The sequence below is a fragment of the Hyperolius riggenbachi genome, chromosome 10 (genome assembly GCF_040937935.1).
Source record: "Hyperolius riggenbachi isolate aHypRig1 chromosome 10, aHypRig1.pri, whole genome shotgun sequence".
Taxonomy (NCBI): Eukaryota; Metazoa; Chordata; class Amphibia; order Anura; family Hyperoliidae; genus Hyperolius; species Hyperolius riggenbachi.
In genome coordinates, this window is record NC_090655.1 from 133,532,622 (window position 1) to 133,551,070 (window position 18,449).

Genomic DNA, 18,449 nt, shown 5'->3' on the forward strand with positions numbered 1-18,449 from the left:
TCAGTGGTCCTCTACCTCAACCCACACTGTTGGCCATACGCTTGACCTTGTATTCACTCGTCTCTGCTCTGTCACTGACTTTACTAATGATCCACTACCACTCTCTGACCATAACCTACTTAGCTTCTCTCTCTCCTCCTCTTTTCCTACCACCCTGGCACAAGCACGCTCACATACTCGAAGAAACTATCGCAATCTTGACATTCAAACTGTCTCTGATGCCCTGGCACCTCTCCTCAAACAATCCTTCACTGACCCAGACTCGGCTGCTATACACTACAACAGCTCCATTACAAAAGTCATGGATGACTTCACCCCCCTCGTCAAGGCCCGCCCTCACCATGTCTGTCGCCAACCCTGGATGACCAAAACCACTAAACAGTTAAAAAGATGCTCTAGAGCAGCTGAACGGCGCTGGAGGAAAAGTAACACAAGTGAGGACTTCATCTTATATAAAATTGCCTTGAACAACTTCAGAAACACACTCTCTGTGGCAAAAAAGTCCTATTTTTCTTCCCTAATATCCGCCCATTTACACAATCCAAAACGCTTGTTCAGCACCTTCAACTCCATTCTCCATCCCCCTCCTCCTCCTCCTTCATCTTGCTTATCAGCTGAAGAATTTGCAACATACTTCACTGATAAAATTGACAAAATCAGAAGTGAATTCTCCATGCGGCCCTCAAATCCCACCTCCACACCTCTCATTGACTGTTCTCTAACTGCCTTCTCTCCACTCTCTGAACACTCTCTTTCCTCTAAAATTGCCAAAGCTAATCTAACCACCTGTTCTTTGGATCCTATTCCCTCCCATTTCATTCCGCAGCTATCCTCATCTCTCTTGCCTGCACTAACAACGCTATTTAACCTCTCCCTCTCTACTGGCATCTTTCCGTCCCCACTCAAAAAAGCTGTTGTGACACCACTACTTAAAAAACCCTCTCTAGATCCTACCTCACTTGCCAACTACCGCCCAGTGTCACTTCTCCCATTTGCATCCAAACTACTTGAACGCCATATACATGCAGAATTAAGCCATTATTTATCTGCTAACTCCCTACTTGATCAGTTCCAGTCTGGCTTTCGCTCTAACCACTCCACGGAAACAGCCCTTACCAAAGTGGCCAATGACCTTCTTACAGCCAAATCCAAAGGTCAATTTTCCATACTCATCCTTCTTGACCTGTCATCAGCATTTGATACTGTCGACCACACCTTACTCCTACAAATACTTTCAAATGTCGGAATAAAGGGCCTTGCTCTCACATGGTTATCTTCCTACCTCTCTGGAAGGTCCTTCACAGTCTCCTACTCAGATCAGATCTCTTCTCCTCATGCTTTGTCTGTCGGGGTTCCCCAAGGCTCTGTCCTTGGTCCCCTCCTCTTTTCCATCTACATGCATGGTCTTGGTGATTTAATCAACTCATTCGGGTTTCAATACCACCTCTATGCAGACGATACACAACTGTACCTCTCTGCCCCAGACCTTAACTCCCTCCTTAAACGTGTTCCTGACTGCTTGTCTGCTATATCCTCCTTCATGTCCTCTCGCTTCCTAAAACTTAACATGAGTAAAACGGAACTAATAATTTTTCCACCGTCTCTGTCCACCTCCCTGCCTGAAGTAACAATAAATGTTAATAACACTCCCATAACTTCAGTTCCCAAAGCTCGGTGCTTGGGGGTGATATTCGATTCATCTCTCTCTTTTATTCCTCATGTTCACTCCATAACCAGCTCCTGCCATCTCCAACTCAAAAACATATCTCGCATCCGTCCCTTTCTCACTCAAGACACAACTAAAATGTTAATACATGCTCTCATAATTTCTCGTCTGGACTACTGCAACGTACTACTTTGTGGACTACCGTCTAACAAACTGGCCCCGCTCCAGTCAGTACTGAACTCAGCTGCTCGTCTCATTCATCTCTCTTCTCGATCTTCCTCTGCCGACCCTCTTTGTCAAGCTCTTCACTGGCTGCCAATTAACCAGAGGATTCAGTTCAAACTCCTAACCCTAACCTACAAAGCTCTCCACGATCTCTCCCCCCGGTACATATCCTCATTAATCTCCAGATACAAACCCAATCGCAATCTCAGATCGGCACATGATCTTCTGTTGTCCTCCTCTAGAATCAACTCCTCACATTCACGTTTACAAGACTTCGCACGCGCTTCACCCCTCCTCTGGAATGCCCTCCCACAACACATCCGTCACTCGCCAACCTTTGCTACCTTTAAACGCTCTCTAAAAACACACTTGTTCCGACAAGCATATGCTCTACCTTAGGCCACTTCCCTTTGTACTAAGACCAAATTGCACTCCTACTAGGTATCCTAAAACACAAAGCCTCTATATATTTGCTGCATACTACCCCTCCTCTTGTTTCCCCCCATTCCCTTTAGATTGTAAGCTCGCAAGGGCAGGGCTCTCTCCCCCTTTTGTGTCTTGGTAACCATTATACATTTTATTCATCATGTTAATTTTATCACTGTCATTACCAATTCTATAATTTGTATTTTGTATCATTCTTTGTATTTTGTCACTAATTATGTATCTTGTATATTGGTGTACACCATTGTCTGTATTATTATGTACCCCATGTTTGTTTCTTACTTTGTACAGCGCCACGGAATATGTTGGCGCTTTATAAATCAATAATAATAATAATAATAATAATAATTTCCAAAGTTGCCTACAATGGAAAAGGGCAACCATTTATCTGATCTCTGATACACGCCACATAATGGTAACCCATGCTTTCCTGAGTTCACACCAGTGCTGCATTTCTTATTTTGTTGGAAGATTTCAAGAATAGATAACGTTTATTGACTTGACTTAATGTTTATTTTTTATCACTTTATACAATGAACACAATGAACCATAGGCCATGTTACAGGTATGCTGCTGTTCTACAAGCATTTATAAAGAAACCTGAACTAGGAGGACCATAGAATGGTACCACTGCTGATTTTCTCTGTTTTTAGATTTAAAGTGAACCAAGCAACATTTTTAGCCCCCAGGGCATTTCTATAGCACATTAAAAATGCATGCTAACAATTTGGCTTATCACAAAAAAAAATCTACCTCTTCTTTTTACATTTAAATTGTTGTTCGAGGCATTTATTGTCCTACTTCCATGGCCTGCTGTCCTCAGAAAGAGCAGGAAGATAAGGACTGCTGTAATCAGCAATAGCAATGAGCAAACAAAAGCTTTCATCGGGGCAAGGCCCCCCCCCCTTCCCCCCCGGAAGCACTGTACACTGTACTTCAAACAGTTTAGAGAAGTCATCGATTTTGCTGCGATTCTCATTCAAGTGAATGAGAAAGTGTTTCTCAAAATACAAATGCTGTGCAAAATTATGGACAGTGTGCCCTCAGCATGCCCCCCAGTGTGAAACAGCCCTTAGGAATTGAGTTACAATTGTGTGACTCAAACTCCACAAACAAAACAAGACAGTAGCAGTACGTCCGAACAACTGGTATTTAAATAATAATAATAATGATGGCAGCCTTCATATACTTCAGAATTAAGGTGAATCTGTGTTCATCTGTTTATGGAATGAGACTCCACCTCTGCCTCCCTTTTTAAGCTGCTACCATTGGGTAACTGTCATCATTGTTAACTATTACCAGTATTCCAAGCACATATAGACGTGATCATTACCAGCAAAGCATTAATGTAGTGCTAAAACAGTGGATGAAGAAGGGCCCCTTTGGTCCAGGGGCCCTACTGCGGTCACAGCCTCTGCATCCCCTACACTGCTGGTCCTGATTTATATATAACTAGAGGTGGGATGAAGAATTTGTTGATTCCATAAATCTCGACGTAATTTACCGCGAGTGGAATCTGACAAATCCTGACGCTGCGTCCTCCTGCATCTGCTGCTCCTCTCGTTCTCCTCCGCTTCACCCCACCCCCTGCTCTTCTCTGCACCCCCCTCACATCGATACAAGCAGCAGCTCACCTGATCCATGGATTCCAGCGGTGAGCGCAGACCTCTCCTTCCTTGTCAAGCTGATCAATCCTTCTCCAGTTGGAATTTATTTGGATAGTAATCAGTTCTTATACCACGCATCAAACTCAATTTCAATAGTGTTAGGAACTCACCGCGAGGTTCCCGCAATGCAACCGCTTCTGATAAGAGTCGCGTCGGGTTCTCCACTTCCGCATGTCAGCGGTCGTCCTCTGCTGGTGCTGCGCACACTGGGGATCGCTCTGCACATATTGGTGGGCAGATGTCTCACTCCTCTCGGCCACAGTATGGTCTGAGTCGGCAACAGAGGTAGTGTAAGCTGACAGCATAGTCAGCTGACACTTAGGCAGGGGATTCTTTTATAAATGTAAATTGATTCCAAAACCTTTAGAACTAATTATTGGAACTCAAATTGGCTTGGTAAGCTCAGTGACCCCTGATCTACATACACAGGTTAATCCAATTGTTAAAAAGAGTATTTAAGGAAGTCAATTGTACGTTTCCCTCCTCTTTTAATTTTCTCAAGAGTAGCAATGTAGAGGTCTCAAAACAACTCTCAAATGACCTGAAGACAAAGATTGTTCACCATCATGGTTTAGGGGAAAGATACAGAAAGCTGTCTCAGAGGTTTCAGCTGTCTGTTTCCACAGTTCTTTTCAGTTGAGGAATGCATGGATTTCACTCAGTATCAGCAGATTCTGGAGACCAATCTGTGACAAAGCTTAACCACTAAGTTGATTGGACGTATCTGATACGTTCAAAAGGCTGCTGCACGCTGCCGCAGGCGATCCCGCACGTCTGCGCGCTCCTGTGCCACCGCCCGTTAGCCCGCAGTTCCCATTCATTGATCTAAGCCCCTGTTAGAAAGACTGGCGGCTTCTATAAAAAGCCGCAATTTTTCTAAAGAAAAAAAAGTTTCACGTCCTACCTTCACTTCCTGCAAGCGTGATCGCTCGCTTACAGGAAGAAAAAAAAATTGCCTGATTGACCAAGTAGTAAAACTACATCTACATAAACTTTTTTTTTTTAATACACACAATAAATTACATTTAAAATTAACTGTAAAAATAGATAAATAAATAAAAGTAGTAAATAAAATTTGTAACTATAAAAAAAAAAAAAAAAATTACAATTAAAAAAAAAAACATAAAAAAGTTCTGACCACTAGGTAACTATGCATTTCAAGAGGGTATATTACTATTATTTTTTAAATTATACGCTTGTAAATAGTGATAGATGCAAAACTGAAAAAATGCACCTTTATTTCCAAATAAAATATTGGCGCCATACATTGTGATAGGGACATAATTTAAATGGAATAATAACCGGGACAAATGGGCAAATAAAATATGTGAGTTTTAATTATGGTAGCATGCATTTAAAGCTACAATGGCCGAAAACTGAGAAAAATGCATTTTTTCAATTTTTTTTCTTCATATTCCCATTAAAATGCATTTGGAAAAAAATAATTCTTAGCAAAATGTACCACCCAAAGAAAGCCTAATTGGTGGCAAATAAAACAAGATATAGATCAATTCATTGTGATAAGTAGTGATAAAGTTATTGGTGAATGAAGGGGAGGTGAAGATTGCTCGGATGCATAAGGTGAAAAACGACTGAAGGCTGAAGTGGTTAAGCTGCGCTGGGGCTGGATCTTTCAACAAGACAACGACCCTAAACACTGCTCAAAATCCACTAAGGCATTCATGCAGAGGAACAAGTACAAGGTTCTGGAATGGCCATCTTAGTCCCCAGACCTGAATATAATTGAAAATCTGTGGTGTGAGTTAAAGAGAGCTGTCCATGCTCAGAAGCCATCAAACCTGAATGAACTAGAGATGTTTTGTAAAGAGGAAAATACCTTCAACTAGAATCCAGACTCTCATTGGAACCTACAGTAAGCAATTAGAGGCTGTAATTTCTGCAAAAGGAGGATCGACTAAATATTGATTTCATTTATTTTTTGTGGTGCCCAAATTTATGCACCTGCCTAATTTTGTTTAAACAATTATTGCACACTTTCTGTAAATCCAATAAACTTTATTTCACTTCTCAAATATTACTGTGTGTGTCTCCTATACGATATATTTAATTGACATTTTTTTATCCTAACAACCAACGATTTATACAGGAAAATCATGGCAATTAACAAGGTTGCCCTAACTTTCGCATCCCACTGTATTGCTAAAAGGGAAGCCTTCAAGATACCAGAATCATGACAAGTGATTGCTTTGGTTGAAAACAATCTAGTGAATGGATTGTTTGCAGACTAAGCCTAGTAACAACATTCCCCCAATGCAGTGCTCGCTTTGCTTTTGCAGTGTGTTCACACTGTTTAAAAATCCAAAATCTTTATTTTATGTCTCTATAACTCTTGATTTTGTTCTTCCCCCAGATGGTAACATATGTTTTGGTACAGCTGATAAAAGGGGGGGGGGGGGGAGGTTAGCTATCACCCGAAACGAAAAAAAAACCACATAGACAAAGGGAGCCCAAATGGTGCAGTACGTCACACTCAATAGATAAAATAAGAAATCGTATACAGAGGGTACTCACAAAGGGAGGTTGCAATGGGGCAACCAACCACTGCAATCTGGTGGAGGTCAATGAACACCGACTCCACTCGGGGGTCCCGGTCAACCAGAAATAGTTGCACCTTTCAAGGACAAAAGGGTCCTAGGGACCAGTAGACAGGGTCCAAGGGTATCCCCTACGCTCAGAGTGGTTATTAAATGCACAAACAGGATGAAAAGGCGCCCAAAAAATAATAATTGGATTAAAATCTATAAAATAAGGTTTGAGGTGGCTTACCTCAATGAAGACAAATTCATATATAAATGAAAAATCTTCAATAGCACTAGCAACGTGTTTTGTGGGTTACCGCCCAATTCCTCAGGCAAAATCAAGTGCCACGTTATATTCAGAGCCAGAAATAGAGCGCTCTATTTCTGGCTCTCAACATAGCATGGCACTTGATTTGGCCTAAGGAAGTGGGCGGAGACCCACAAAACGCGTTGCCAGTGCTATTAAAGATTATTCATTTACTAGCCGACCTAAGCCCGTTTCAAAACTGGCTCTAGGACTGTCACCGTGCATGCGCCCGCTGCACGCACACACATGCCTGCCGTGTGCACATACGCCTGCCTCGTTCACGCCAGCCCCTGGCCTCCCCCATGTATCTGATACAGTGCTCATTGGAAGTGTGCTTGTATCAATAGTTACTTCTCCTCATTACTGGCAGCCCTATTCCCATCCTTGCAGCTCTGTACTTGCCGCTAGAGGTCCAGGCTTCACTGTTTTCCTGTTCCGTGCAACCATATTTCTGAGAGATGAGAAGATGGCTTCCTGGAAAGAGAACACAATGGAGCCCTGAACCTCTAGCGGCAAGAACAGAGCTGCAGGGATAGAAAATGGCAGCCCAAAACAAGAAGACATTGAAGCTTGGACCTCTTATTGGGGAACATGCATGCATCGAGTGAAGTCGAACAAATACTTATTTACTACCCTTTCATCTTTCCATTCTCTAAAAAATTGCATGAGCCCCCTTTTGTTATTGAGACTGCAAGGGGGAAGGCATAGGCTAAATGTCTGAGAAAACTGAAACCTGTAGCGCATACAGTCTGCTACGCTGGAAAAGGGCAGTGCCCTGGCTCCTAACCAGGTACTTTAGAAATGATTTATTTGACGTGAGCTAATCAGACCTAATACGCATTATTGTACAGAATAGGGCTTTAAAGACAACCTAGCAATCCAAAGCACTGCAATCTATAAATCTGCCCTTCGGTTGTAACCTCATACCATAGAAAAATACCTCTAAGGTCTCAGATTAACAAAATTTGTCCTTTTAATGACATTGTCCGAATGATATTATCTGGAATGAGTAAAAAGTTGTAGAAAATGGCAGTATTAATAAAATGTCGTAATGAAAGACTCAGTGTTTCCACGCAGTGATTTCAGAGGCCTGGCAGCTGGAATCAGGGTGTATCTGCTTGAATAACCTGAATAATGTGCACCTGGAAAGAGTAGTCTGCGCTCCCCACAGCCTGACCATGGCTCTTTATCACAAGATAAATGACACGCACTTGTTCTTTGTCCTCACTGAACAAGTATCTTCTCTACAGTTGTACAGGATGCATCCAAGAAAAATTGGAAGGGTTGTTTTAATTACTTGTGTCAGTCCTGCTCACTGATACAGAAAAGCATGCCAGATGTTTCATCAGGCCAAAAAAGCATCAGCACACTCTGGGCCAAAAAGTACATTTGCCTTTTTTGGGTGCAGCAGCTTTATTTTTTGCTCTCACATCCCAATAGTTCTGTGACTGGAGAGTGAGGAAGTAGCGAGGGCATGAGGAGGAAAATCACAACAGATCAGGTGAACCCAAACCGAGCCAACTTCCCACGTTGTGCCTTTGTGGACCTGCCATTCTCATCTTTCAGCATACAAATAACCTTTCAGTTTATGCAAATATTAAGTTGCTCCATGCAATAAGTACATAAATACATGTAATAAATTATGTTGATTACAAAGACAAAATAAACAGTCATAATGTAATGAAAGAGCTGTGGTGACTGCTAATAAATTAAAGAGACATTCCACTTTTGTTCTAAAATCACCATAAGAAAGTTTTTAAGCGCTGACTATGCAAACATTTAGTTTCAGAGATAAAGTGGTGCAGTCACAAATAATACATGGAAGTAAACTATTATAGAAATATGCATCATAATACCACATGCTGCTATCAAAGATTAATCCTACTCTATTCAATGCAATTACCAAATCTTACAGAACTGAAAGAGCCTGGACTTGGACCCTGGTCTCCTGTGTCAAAGGCAGAGCCCTTAACCACTTTACTATCCTCTATCTAGGACGATTACACACTTTCAACGTAGGTGTCACAAAATGACTCTCCATATTGCATGCCTTTTTTAAGGGCTGGTTCACACGGACATCTACCCAGCTTTAGGCAGCGTCTCATTCGGCAGCGTCTCAGTGGTGTCGCATTCCGGCCTTCAGCGGCTTTCAATTGTGGTCGGCGCTTTTCTTCCCCACAGGGGGACATTAGCCGCGGCAATTAAGTGTCCCAGGCCACTACATGTAGCATCCAGGAAAAATCAGGATCGGAAAGTCGCATTTGCGCAAACGCCAGTAAAAGCCCGGTACAAATGCTCCCGTTAACTTAAACGCCGGCGGTAAACACGGGGGCAGACATCCGTATGAACCAGCCCTAAAGCACTAACGTATTATGCAGTGTTGCTGCTTTTTACTTATCTGGTATACTAGAAAACCATGGGTTGTTATCTCGCTCTGTAGGTAACGAAAACTTGCTCCAGTTTGTCTTCCTCTCTCCACAGAACAGAACATGCTGATGGGCAGTATGTAAGGACAGGAAAAATCCACACTAACTGACTGTTTAAAGTGTGAACTGAACCTAAATCCTGGTACACACATCCAATTTTGCTTGGCCAATGATTGACCGATCCCTCCTCCTCTGTGTAGTATGATGGCTATCAATCTTTGAATGCTATAAACAGATTGCGTAGATAAGCGTTCTGACGACATGGAAGTGGTAAAATTGGTCAATCAAAATTGGATGTGTGTTCATTAGATACTGAGGCATAAGTTGATAAATTAATATGGAAATCAGGAACCCGTCTGTCCAAAGGCCAACAGAAACACATTACATTTTTTTTTAGATTTCAGTTAAATTATAACAAACAATAAAGAAATTAAACAAAGTCAAGAAGCGGATGGAACTTTTGAGAAGCACTGGCTACCTGGCTTCGGGGGTGTATATAGCGTTTAGTTAGAAGTCAAACAGAAATCTGAAGTACATACCATTTACTGTGTAACGTCTCTTCTGAGCACTTTGCATGAAACATCAGGCACCTGTAACATGAAGAAGAAGTCAAACACCACGTAAAATATAGTAGCCAGTACGGAAGCCACATACCGGCTTCCTGTTCTATAGCTGTAATCACGTCTTCCTTCTGACACATATCAACTACTCAGAATTGTACATATTATGGTAGCCAAGCAGACATGTTTTTCTAGCTGCATTCTCGCATTTTAACTAGTGATTCAACTAGTAATGGTAACGCACATATAAACTAAAACTGTCCTGGTGTCTCATATTTTTATTGTAAAGTTTACATTTTGATTGTGAATTGCACACAGCATGATGAGATTTTTTGCAAATATGCATGCATTTCAACATTAAAGATAGCAGGCTGAAATGCTAACACCCTTCCCCTTTAGATGTTTAACTGTTGGCAGGGTCTTACCCCGCAACCTCAGCCCCCATGGACCAACTCAGACTTGAATTGCTGCAGCTCCCAGATTGCTGTTTGCAATCTACATGTTGCCACTCGGTACACTTATCCAACGACATGGCCTGACGTACCACTGCTACGCCGATGACACACAGCTATACCTGTCCTTCAAACCTGGTGGAACAGACCCTACCCCAAAAATAAACTCTTGCTTAGCTGAGCTTCAGGCATGGATGAATGATAACTGGTTGAAACTGAATGCTGACAAAACTGAGGTCCTGTTTGTCCAAAGCCAGTGCTCGCCATCAAAACAGCTCTATCCTAAAGCAACACCAATCAGGATTGGGAATTCAGACATAAACAGCTCCAACCTTGTGCGCAGCCTTGGCGTACTAATCGATGGGGAATTGAGTTTCAGAAACCAAATTTCATCTGTAGTTAAATCTTCCTTCTTTCATCTGAAGAACATTGCAAAGATTAAACATCTGATTCCCCCAGAGGATCTTCAAACCCTAGTCCACGCCTTCATCACATCACGGCTGGACTACTGCAATGCCCTTTATGCTGGCCTCCCCAAAAAAGACTTGCGTCGCCTGCAATTAGTGCAGAATGCTGCTGCCAGATTGCTAACAAACCAGCCTCGCCACTGTCACATTACACCGATCCTTCGCTCACTGCACTGGCTACCAGTACAATGGAGAATACTCTTCAAGATTGGACTGCTGACATTCAAATCCCTGCACAATCTGGGCCCTGGATACATGAAGGACTTGCTGAAGCTGCACCACACCTCTCACAACCTCAGATCAGCAAGTTCTATAAACTTGGTCACTCCCAGAGTGCACCTCAAAAAATCTGGAGACAGAGCCTTCTGTCATGCTGCCCCTACTCTTTGGAACTCCCTACCACACCCAGTAAAGACAGCACCATCCCTGGAGCTATTCAAATCCAGACTGAAAAGCCACCTGTTTAGCCTGGCATTTCCAGATTTATAAAATTCTTCCCCTGTACCACGATGGTCGGAGCCATGCTTATGCGCTTTGAGTCCCACGGGAGAAAAGCGCTTTACAAATGTTATTTGTTGTTGTTGTTGTTGTTATACCGTTTGCGTGTATAACCTTGTGCTATGTTGTCTAACTTTGTGCTTTGACACCTCTTGTTAATATTGTATGCATCCTATTTATTGTCCAGCGCTGCGTAATATGTTGGCACTTTATAAAAGCAGTGAATATTAATAATTATAACACATACTGACGCAGAGAGACTAGCACACACATTTATGCAAATGCAACGCCGTACCGCTGCGCACTGGACCAACCAACCTCGGCCCGAAATTTTCCAGCATGCGCAATCGACCATGCGGCCAATTTCTGTTCCAAAATTGGTCGCTTTGTCGGTCGGGCATGCACTTGGCAGCACCAATTTTCATCCAATTCGATTATTATAATCAAAGTGGATGGTCGATTGGTTGGCAAATGTATGGGCCCCTTTAAGACATTACTGCACCATTAGATCCAACGCAACTCTATGGGCCATCAATCTGCTGCCAGCATCCATCCTGTCAGATAGATCAAATCAATTGAAATCGATCGATTGGCTGATTTAAAAGAATCGATTTCTATTCTATAGAATCGATCGATCGAACGATGGCTGAAATCGACCAGTGTATGGGCCCCTTAAGTTTGAACAGAAAATAATCTCTTTATTTAGCAGGTCGTTTAAACACAGTTAAGCCGGCTATACACTAGGCCGATTCCCGCCAGATCGACAGCAGATTCAATCACTGGGATCGAATCTGCTGCCAATCGTTCGCGCTAAACGCACCCGCCGATCCGATTTCCTCCCGAAATTGGATCGGTCCGTCGATCGCGCCGTGCGGGAAATTACCGTCGATCGCCCGCGGGTAGGGAGCGCGTCGCTAGCGGCGGCCGATCCGATACAGTTATACATTACCTGCGCTGGCTCCCGGGCATCTTCTCCGCACTGCACCACTCTGTTCCTGCTTCCATCCCAGCGTACATTAACTTCCTGTGTCACCCCAGTGACCAGGAAGTTCAGATAGAGGGCGCTCTATTTAAACTTCCTGGTCACGGAGTGACACAGTGTACGCTGGGATGCGTGCAGCGCGGAGAAGATGCCCGGGACCAGGCTTCAGGTAATGTATACGGGGGGGGGGGGGGGATCGGGCAGGCGGCAGGAGCAGCTCAACAGATTGTGTTTGCAGTAAAGGCAGATTCGATCAGATAGGGATCTGTCAGTTGGTCGATCTAATGGCAAATCGACCAGTGTATGGCTACCTTTACACACTAACAGTTTTGCTTCCTGTTATAAAGTAAAAAATCTAACAGCATTCATTTGAGAAGGATTTTAAAAGACGCAGTTTCACAAGTGGCATCACGCTGACCTTCCTGCTAGGGAATTAATGATTTCAGTAAAAGTTCTCCCTACCAGTGATTATGAGATATACTATTACTACCCCTGCAGTAATTGGAGACGTGTGTCAGTAGCGGATCCGGTTACTGAGCTGCCTGCTCTGCCATATGCATGAGCTCCTTTGTTGCAAACTCAGGATGTTGTTGTGCTCCATTATTTTTTACGATCTACTTAATGCATTTTTTTTCTGCACACTGAATTTAAAAGATTTGTTTGCTTACTGTTAGCGTGAGACTTTCACATTTCAACGATCCATTGTTTAAAGAATTAAATTGACCCATCATTATGCATTAGCTGTGTTTTTTCTTTTCCTGCAGTGTTTTATTTCCTCAAAACTATTTTACTGCATATGCTTTTTACAGTACATCTAGCGGCACAGTCTAAACCAGGGGTACCCACGCTTTTGTTTGTCTCGTGACCTACTTAAAAAATTACAGACAAAATCAATTGGATTTTGGTGAAATGGGGGCCAAGGTAAAAGCTTACATAAGCCTCTTGACCGTCCCCAATTTAACAGTACTATGTGGCCTTTGCCATCCACCTTCCCGTAGATACCAGCATTAGGTGACTTTTGTCCTTCCCACATAGCAGTATTAGAGTAGCCTTTGTACCTCCATCCTCCATATAGCAGTGTTAGTGTACCCTCCTCTCATAACAGTATTATGGTTGGCCTTGTTCTCCTTCATCCCCATATCAGTATGGAGGCTTCTATTGCTCCTCCTCCCCCGTAACAGATTGACATTGTTCCCCTCCCCCAATATCAGTAGTGGGACTGCCTTTGTCCCCTGCCCCATAACAGATTGGCACTGTTCCCCTTAGGGCTGCCTGTCATGCAGATTGCACAGCAAGGAATGATCTCACCACACTCTCGCCTTCTTTCAACTTCAGCATGATGATAGGCCTAATCATAGGTCTTAGTTACAAAGGCCAATGATGTTGGAGTCGTCACCAAATGCGATGACTTTGGTGGAGTTTACCACATTTATGCAGTTATTTGTGTAGATGGAGAACAGGATCGGTGACCAGACACAGCCTTGTGGGGCTCCGGTGTGGGTAACCCTTGGTCGAGAGGAGATGTCACCCATTTTGACAACTTGGGACGGATTTGTGAGGAAGTCTGTGATTCATAGGCAGAGGGTGGGATGAACATTGAGTTCTGCAAGGTTGCCATGTAGTAAGCAGGATCAGATGTCATTCAAAGTTAAGCTGAAGTCCAGAAGGACTATCTTAGTGTATGACTCATGTCTATCCAGGTGGGCGGTGATAAGCTTCAAGCAAATGTTGATGGCGTCGTCAGTGGACCTGTTTGGTCTATAAGTGAACTAGAACAGGTCCAGAAGGACCAATGTGCTCTGCTGGTGGGATGAGTGAATGATCTGGAACTATGATCATACTGTACTGTAATGAACGACTACAGATCATACTGTATGAAAACAAAGAACTTAGTGGGCCCAATCGATCATGAATGATCGCATTATCAAACTGGTTAAACTGACTGATCACATGACATATATTTTCATACATACAATCACAACTGGTTTCAATATTGGGAATGGTTGGGATCCTTTAATGCTGCTGATTGAATAAATATGATATTTTTATTTCTATCTGAATGATCTGTTTAAAAAATATGATTGTTTACTAAATCGCCCCTTGAATGGTTACCTTTGAGGGTTGTGCCATCCTATGCTCCAATGACAGCCATAAGAGTATTTGAAGTGTCATGCCAGACAAGCCCCCTATCTGTATCCTGAGTGAGTAAGGTGCTGAGTGACAGCTTAGCAAAATCCTGAATTCCTCAAACTCAGTATGGCCCAAAGAAACAAGGATTTTCAATCACTGAAGCTTAGAACGTAACAAAAAAATAAAGGTATATAGATCGATTTTATATCCTAACACCTCTATTGCTATTCTTATGTGGTGTGGGGTTGTAGTTTAATTAAAACATTAGCATGGATAGATGCTTGAAAAGATTTGTAGAAAATAGCCGTCTCCTGGATGACGATAGTACTCCTGGCCTCAGCACTACACTCCGCACTTGCTAAGAACCTCAGTAATCCTGTTGGCAAGATTGCTGTGCTCTTAAAAAGGTACTGAGTTACCATATGATTTACTTGTTGTTTAAAGGGTTATGCTGAGATACCCTATAATATAGGAAAGTGCTTTCTATGCTGTCCAAGACAGAATTAAATCCTTTGGTACTGACTAAAACTGGAAAACACTAGTGCTCAAGAATTATAATTTGCAAAAACAATACAACTTGTAATAGTGAATCAGCATATTTCTAAATAAAGAATATTTTCGCATTCTGATTACACAATCTTTAAAAACACATGTAAAACATCCCATATTTTATCTAATTAACCACTTGAGGACCACAGTCTTTCTACCCCTTAAGGACCAGGCACTTTTTTTCCATTCAGACCACTGCAGCTTTCACGGTTTATTGCTCGCTCATACAACCTACCACCTAAATGAATTTTGGCTCCTTTTCTTGTCACTAATAAAGCTTTCTTTTGGTGCTATTTGATTGCTCCTGCGATTTTTACTTTTTATTATATTCATCAAAAAAGACATGAATTTTGGCAAAAAAATGATTTTTTTAACTTTCTGTGCTGACATTTTTCAAATAAAGTAAAATTTCTGTATACATGCAGCGCGAAAAATGTGGACAAACATGTTTTTGATAAAAAAAACCCCATTCAGTGTATATTTATTGGTTTGGGTAAAAGTTATAGCGTTTACAAACTATGGTGCAAAAAGTGAATTTTCCCATTTTCAAGCATCTATGACTTTTCTGACCCCCTGTCATGTTTCATGAGGGGCTAGAATTCCAGGATAGTATAAATACCCCCCAAATGACCCCATTTTGGAAAGAAGACATCCCAAAGTATTCACTGAGAGGCATAGTGAGTTCATAGAAGATATTATTTTTTGTCACAAGTAAGCGGAAAATGACACTTTGTGAGAAAAAAAAAAAAAAAGTTTCCATTTCTTCTAACTTGCGACAAAAAAAAAAAATGAAATCTGCCACGGACTCACCATGCCCCTCTCTGAATACCTTGAAGTGTCTACTTTCCAAAATGGGGTCATTTGTGGGGTGTGTTTACTGTCCTGACATTTTGGGGGGTGCTAAATTGTAAGCACCCCTGTAAAGCCTAAAGGTGCTCATTGGACTTTGGACCCCTTAGCGCAGTTAGGCTGCAAAAAAGTGCCACACATGTGGTATTGCCATACTCAGTAGAAGTACTATAATGTGTTTTGGGGTGTATTTTTACACATACCCATGCTGGGTGGGAGAAATATCTCTGTAAATGACAATGTTTTCATTTTTTTTACACACAATTGTCCATTTACAGAGTTATTTCTCCCACCCAGCATGGGTATGTGTAAAAATACACCACAAAACACATTATACTACTTCTCCTGAGTACGGCGATACCACATGTGTGGCACTTTTTTGCACCCTAACTGCGCTAAAGGGCCCAAAGTCCAATGAGTACCTTTAGGATTTCACAGGTCATTTTGCCACATTTGGTTTCAAGACTACTCCTCATGATTTAGGGCCCCTAAAATGCCAGGGCAGTATAGGAACCCCACAAATGACCCCATTTTAGAAAGAAGACACCCCAAGGTATTCCGTTAGGAGTATGGTGAGTTCATAGAAGATTTTATTTTTTGTCACAAGTTAGCGGAAATTGATTTTAAGTGATTTTTTTCACAAAGTGTCATTTTCCGCTAACTTGTGACAAAAAATAAAATCTTCTATAAACTTACCATACTCCTAACAGAATACCTTGGGGTGTCTTCTTTCTAAAATGGGGTCATTTGTGGGGTTCCTATACTGCCCTGGCATTTTAGGGGCCCTAAACCATGAGGAGTAGTCTTGAAACCAAATGTCGCAAAATGACCTGTGAAATCCTAAAGGTACTCATTGGACTTTGGGCCCTTTAGCGCAGTTAGGGTGCAAAAAAGTGCCACACGTGGTATCGCCGTACTCGGGAGAAGTAGTACAATGTGTTTTGGGGTGTATTTTTACACATACCCATGCTGGGTGGGAGAAATAACTCTGTAAATGGACAATTGTGTGTAAAAAAAATCAAAAGATTGTCATTTACAGAGGTATTTCTCCCACCCAGAATGGGTATGTGTAAAAATACACCCCAAAACACATTATACTACTTCTCCCGAGTACGGCAATACCACATGTGTGGCACTTTTTTGCACCCTAACTGCGCTAAAGGGCCCAAAGTCCAATGAGTACCTATAGGATTTCACAGGTCATTTTGCGGAATTTGATTTCCAGACTACTCCTCACGGTTTAGGGCCCCTAAAATGCCAGGGCAGTATAGGAACCCCACAAATGACCCCATTTTAGAAAGAAGACACCCCAAGGTATTCCGTTAGGAGTATGGTGAGTTCATAGAAGATTTTATTTTTTGTCACAAGTTAGCGGAAATTGATTTTAAGTGATTTTTTTCACAAAGTGTCATTTTCCGCTAACTTGTGACAAAAAATAAAATCTTCTATAAACTTACCATACTCCTAACAGAATACCTTGGGGTGTCTTCTTTCTAAAATTGGGTCATTTGTGGGGTTCCTATACTGCCCTGGCATTTTAGGGGCCCTAAACCATGAGGAGTAGTCTTGAAACCAAATGTCGCAAAATGACCTGTGAAATCCTAAAGGTACTCATTGGACTTTGGGCCCTTTAGCGCAGTTAGGGTGCAAAAAAGTGCCACACGTGGTATCGCCGTACTCGGGAGAAGTAGTACAATGTGTTTTGGGGTGTATTTTTACACATACCCATGCTGGGTGGGAGAAATAACTCTGTAAATGGACAATTGTGTGTAAAAAAAATCAAAAGATTGTCATTTACAGAGGTATTTCTCCCACCCAGCATGGGTATGTGTAAAAATACACCCCAAAACACATTATACTACTTCTCCCGAGTACGGCAATACCACATGTGTGGCACTTTTTTGCACCCTAACTGCGCTAAAGGGCCCAAAGTCCAATGAGTACCTATAGGATTTCACAGGTCATTTTGCGGAATTTGATTTCCAGACTACTCCTCACGGTTTAGGGCCCCTAAAATGCCAGGGCAGTATAGGAACCCCACAAATGACCCCATTTTAGAAAGAAGACACCCCAAGGTATTCCGTTAGGAGTATGGTGAGTTCATAGAAGATTTTATTTTTTGTCACAAGTTAGCGGAACATGACACTTTGCGAAAAAAAACAATTAAAATCAATTTCCGCTAACTTGTGACAAAAAAATAAAAACTTCTATGAACTCACCATACTCCTAACTGAATACCTTGGGGTGTCTTCTTTCTAAAATGGGGTCATTTGTGGGGTTCCTATACTGCCCTGGCATTTTAGGGGCCCTAAACCGTGAGGAGTAGTCTGGAAATCAAATTCTGCAAAATGACCTGTGAAATCCTAAAGGTACTCATTGGACTTTGGGCCCTTTAGCGCAGTTAGGGTGCAAAAAAGTGCCACACATGTGGTATCGCCGTACTCGGGAGAAGTAGTACAATGTGTTTTGGGGTGTATTTTTACACATACCCATGCTGGGTGGGAGAAATAACTCTGTAAATGGACAATTGTGTGTAAAAAAATCAAAAGATTGTCATTTACAGAGGTATTTCTCCCACCCAGCATGGGTATGTGTAAAAATACACCCCAAAACACATTATACTACTTCTCCCGAGTACGGCAATACCACATGTGTGGCACTTTTTTGCACCCTAACTGCGCTAAAGG

At 42.1% G+C, this 18,449-nt stretch overlaps 1 protein-coding gene across 4 annotated transcripts in view; it reads right to left on the bottom strand.

Moving 5' to 3' along the window:
• Positions 1-18,449, bottom strand: part of CHST3 (carbohydrate sulfotransferase 3) — a 174,311-nt gene that overhangs the window by 29,687 nt on the left and 126,175 nt on the right. For all 4 annotated transcript variants that reach the window (XR_011024524.1, XR_011024525.1, XM_068258170.1 and 1 more), the window contains exon 3: positions 9,815-9,865. Coding sequence is in view for 2 of the 4 variants with exons in the window: in XM_068258170.1 (XP_068114271.1) it covers positions 9,815-9,851 (37 nt within the window). In the remaining 2 variants the exon portion in view is untranslated. The remainder of the gene's footprint in view (positions 1-9,814; positions 9,866-18,449) is intronic.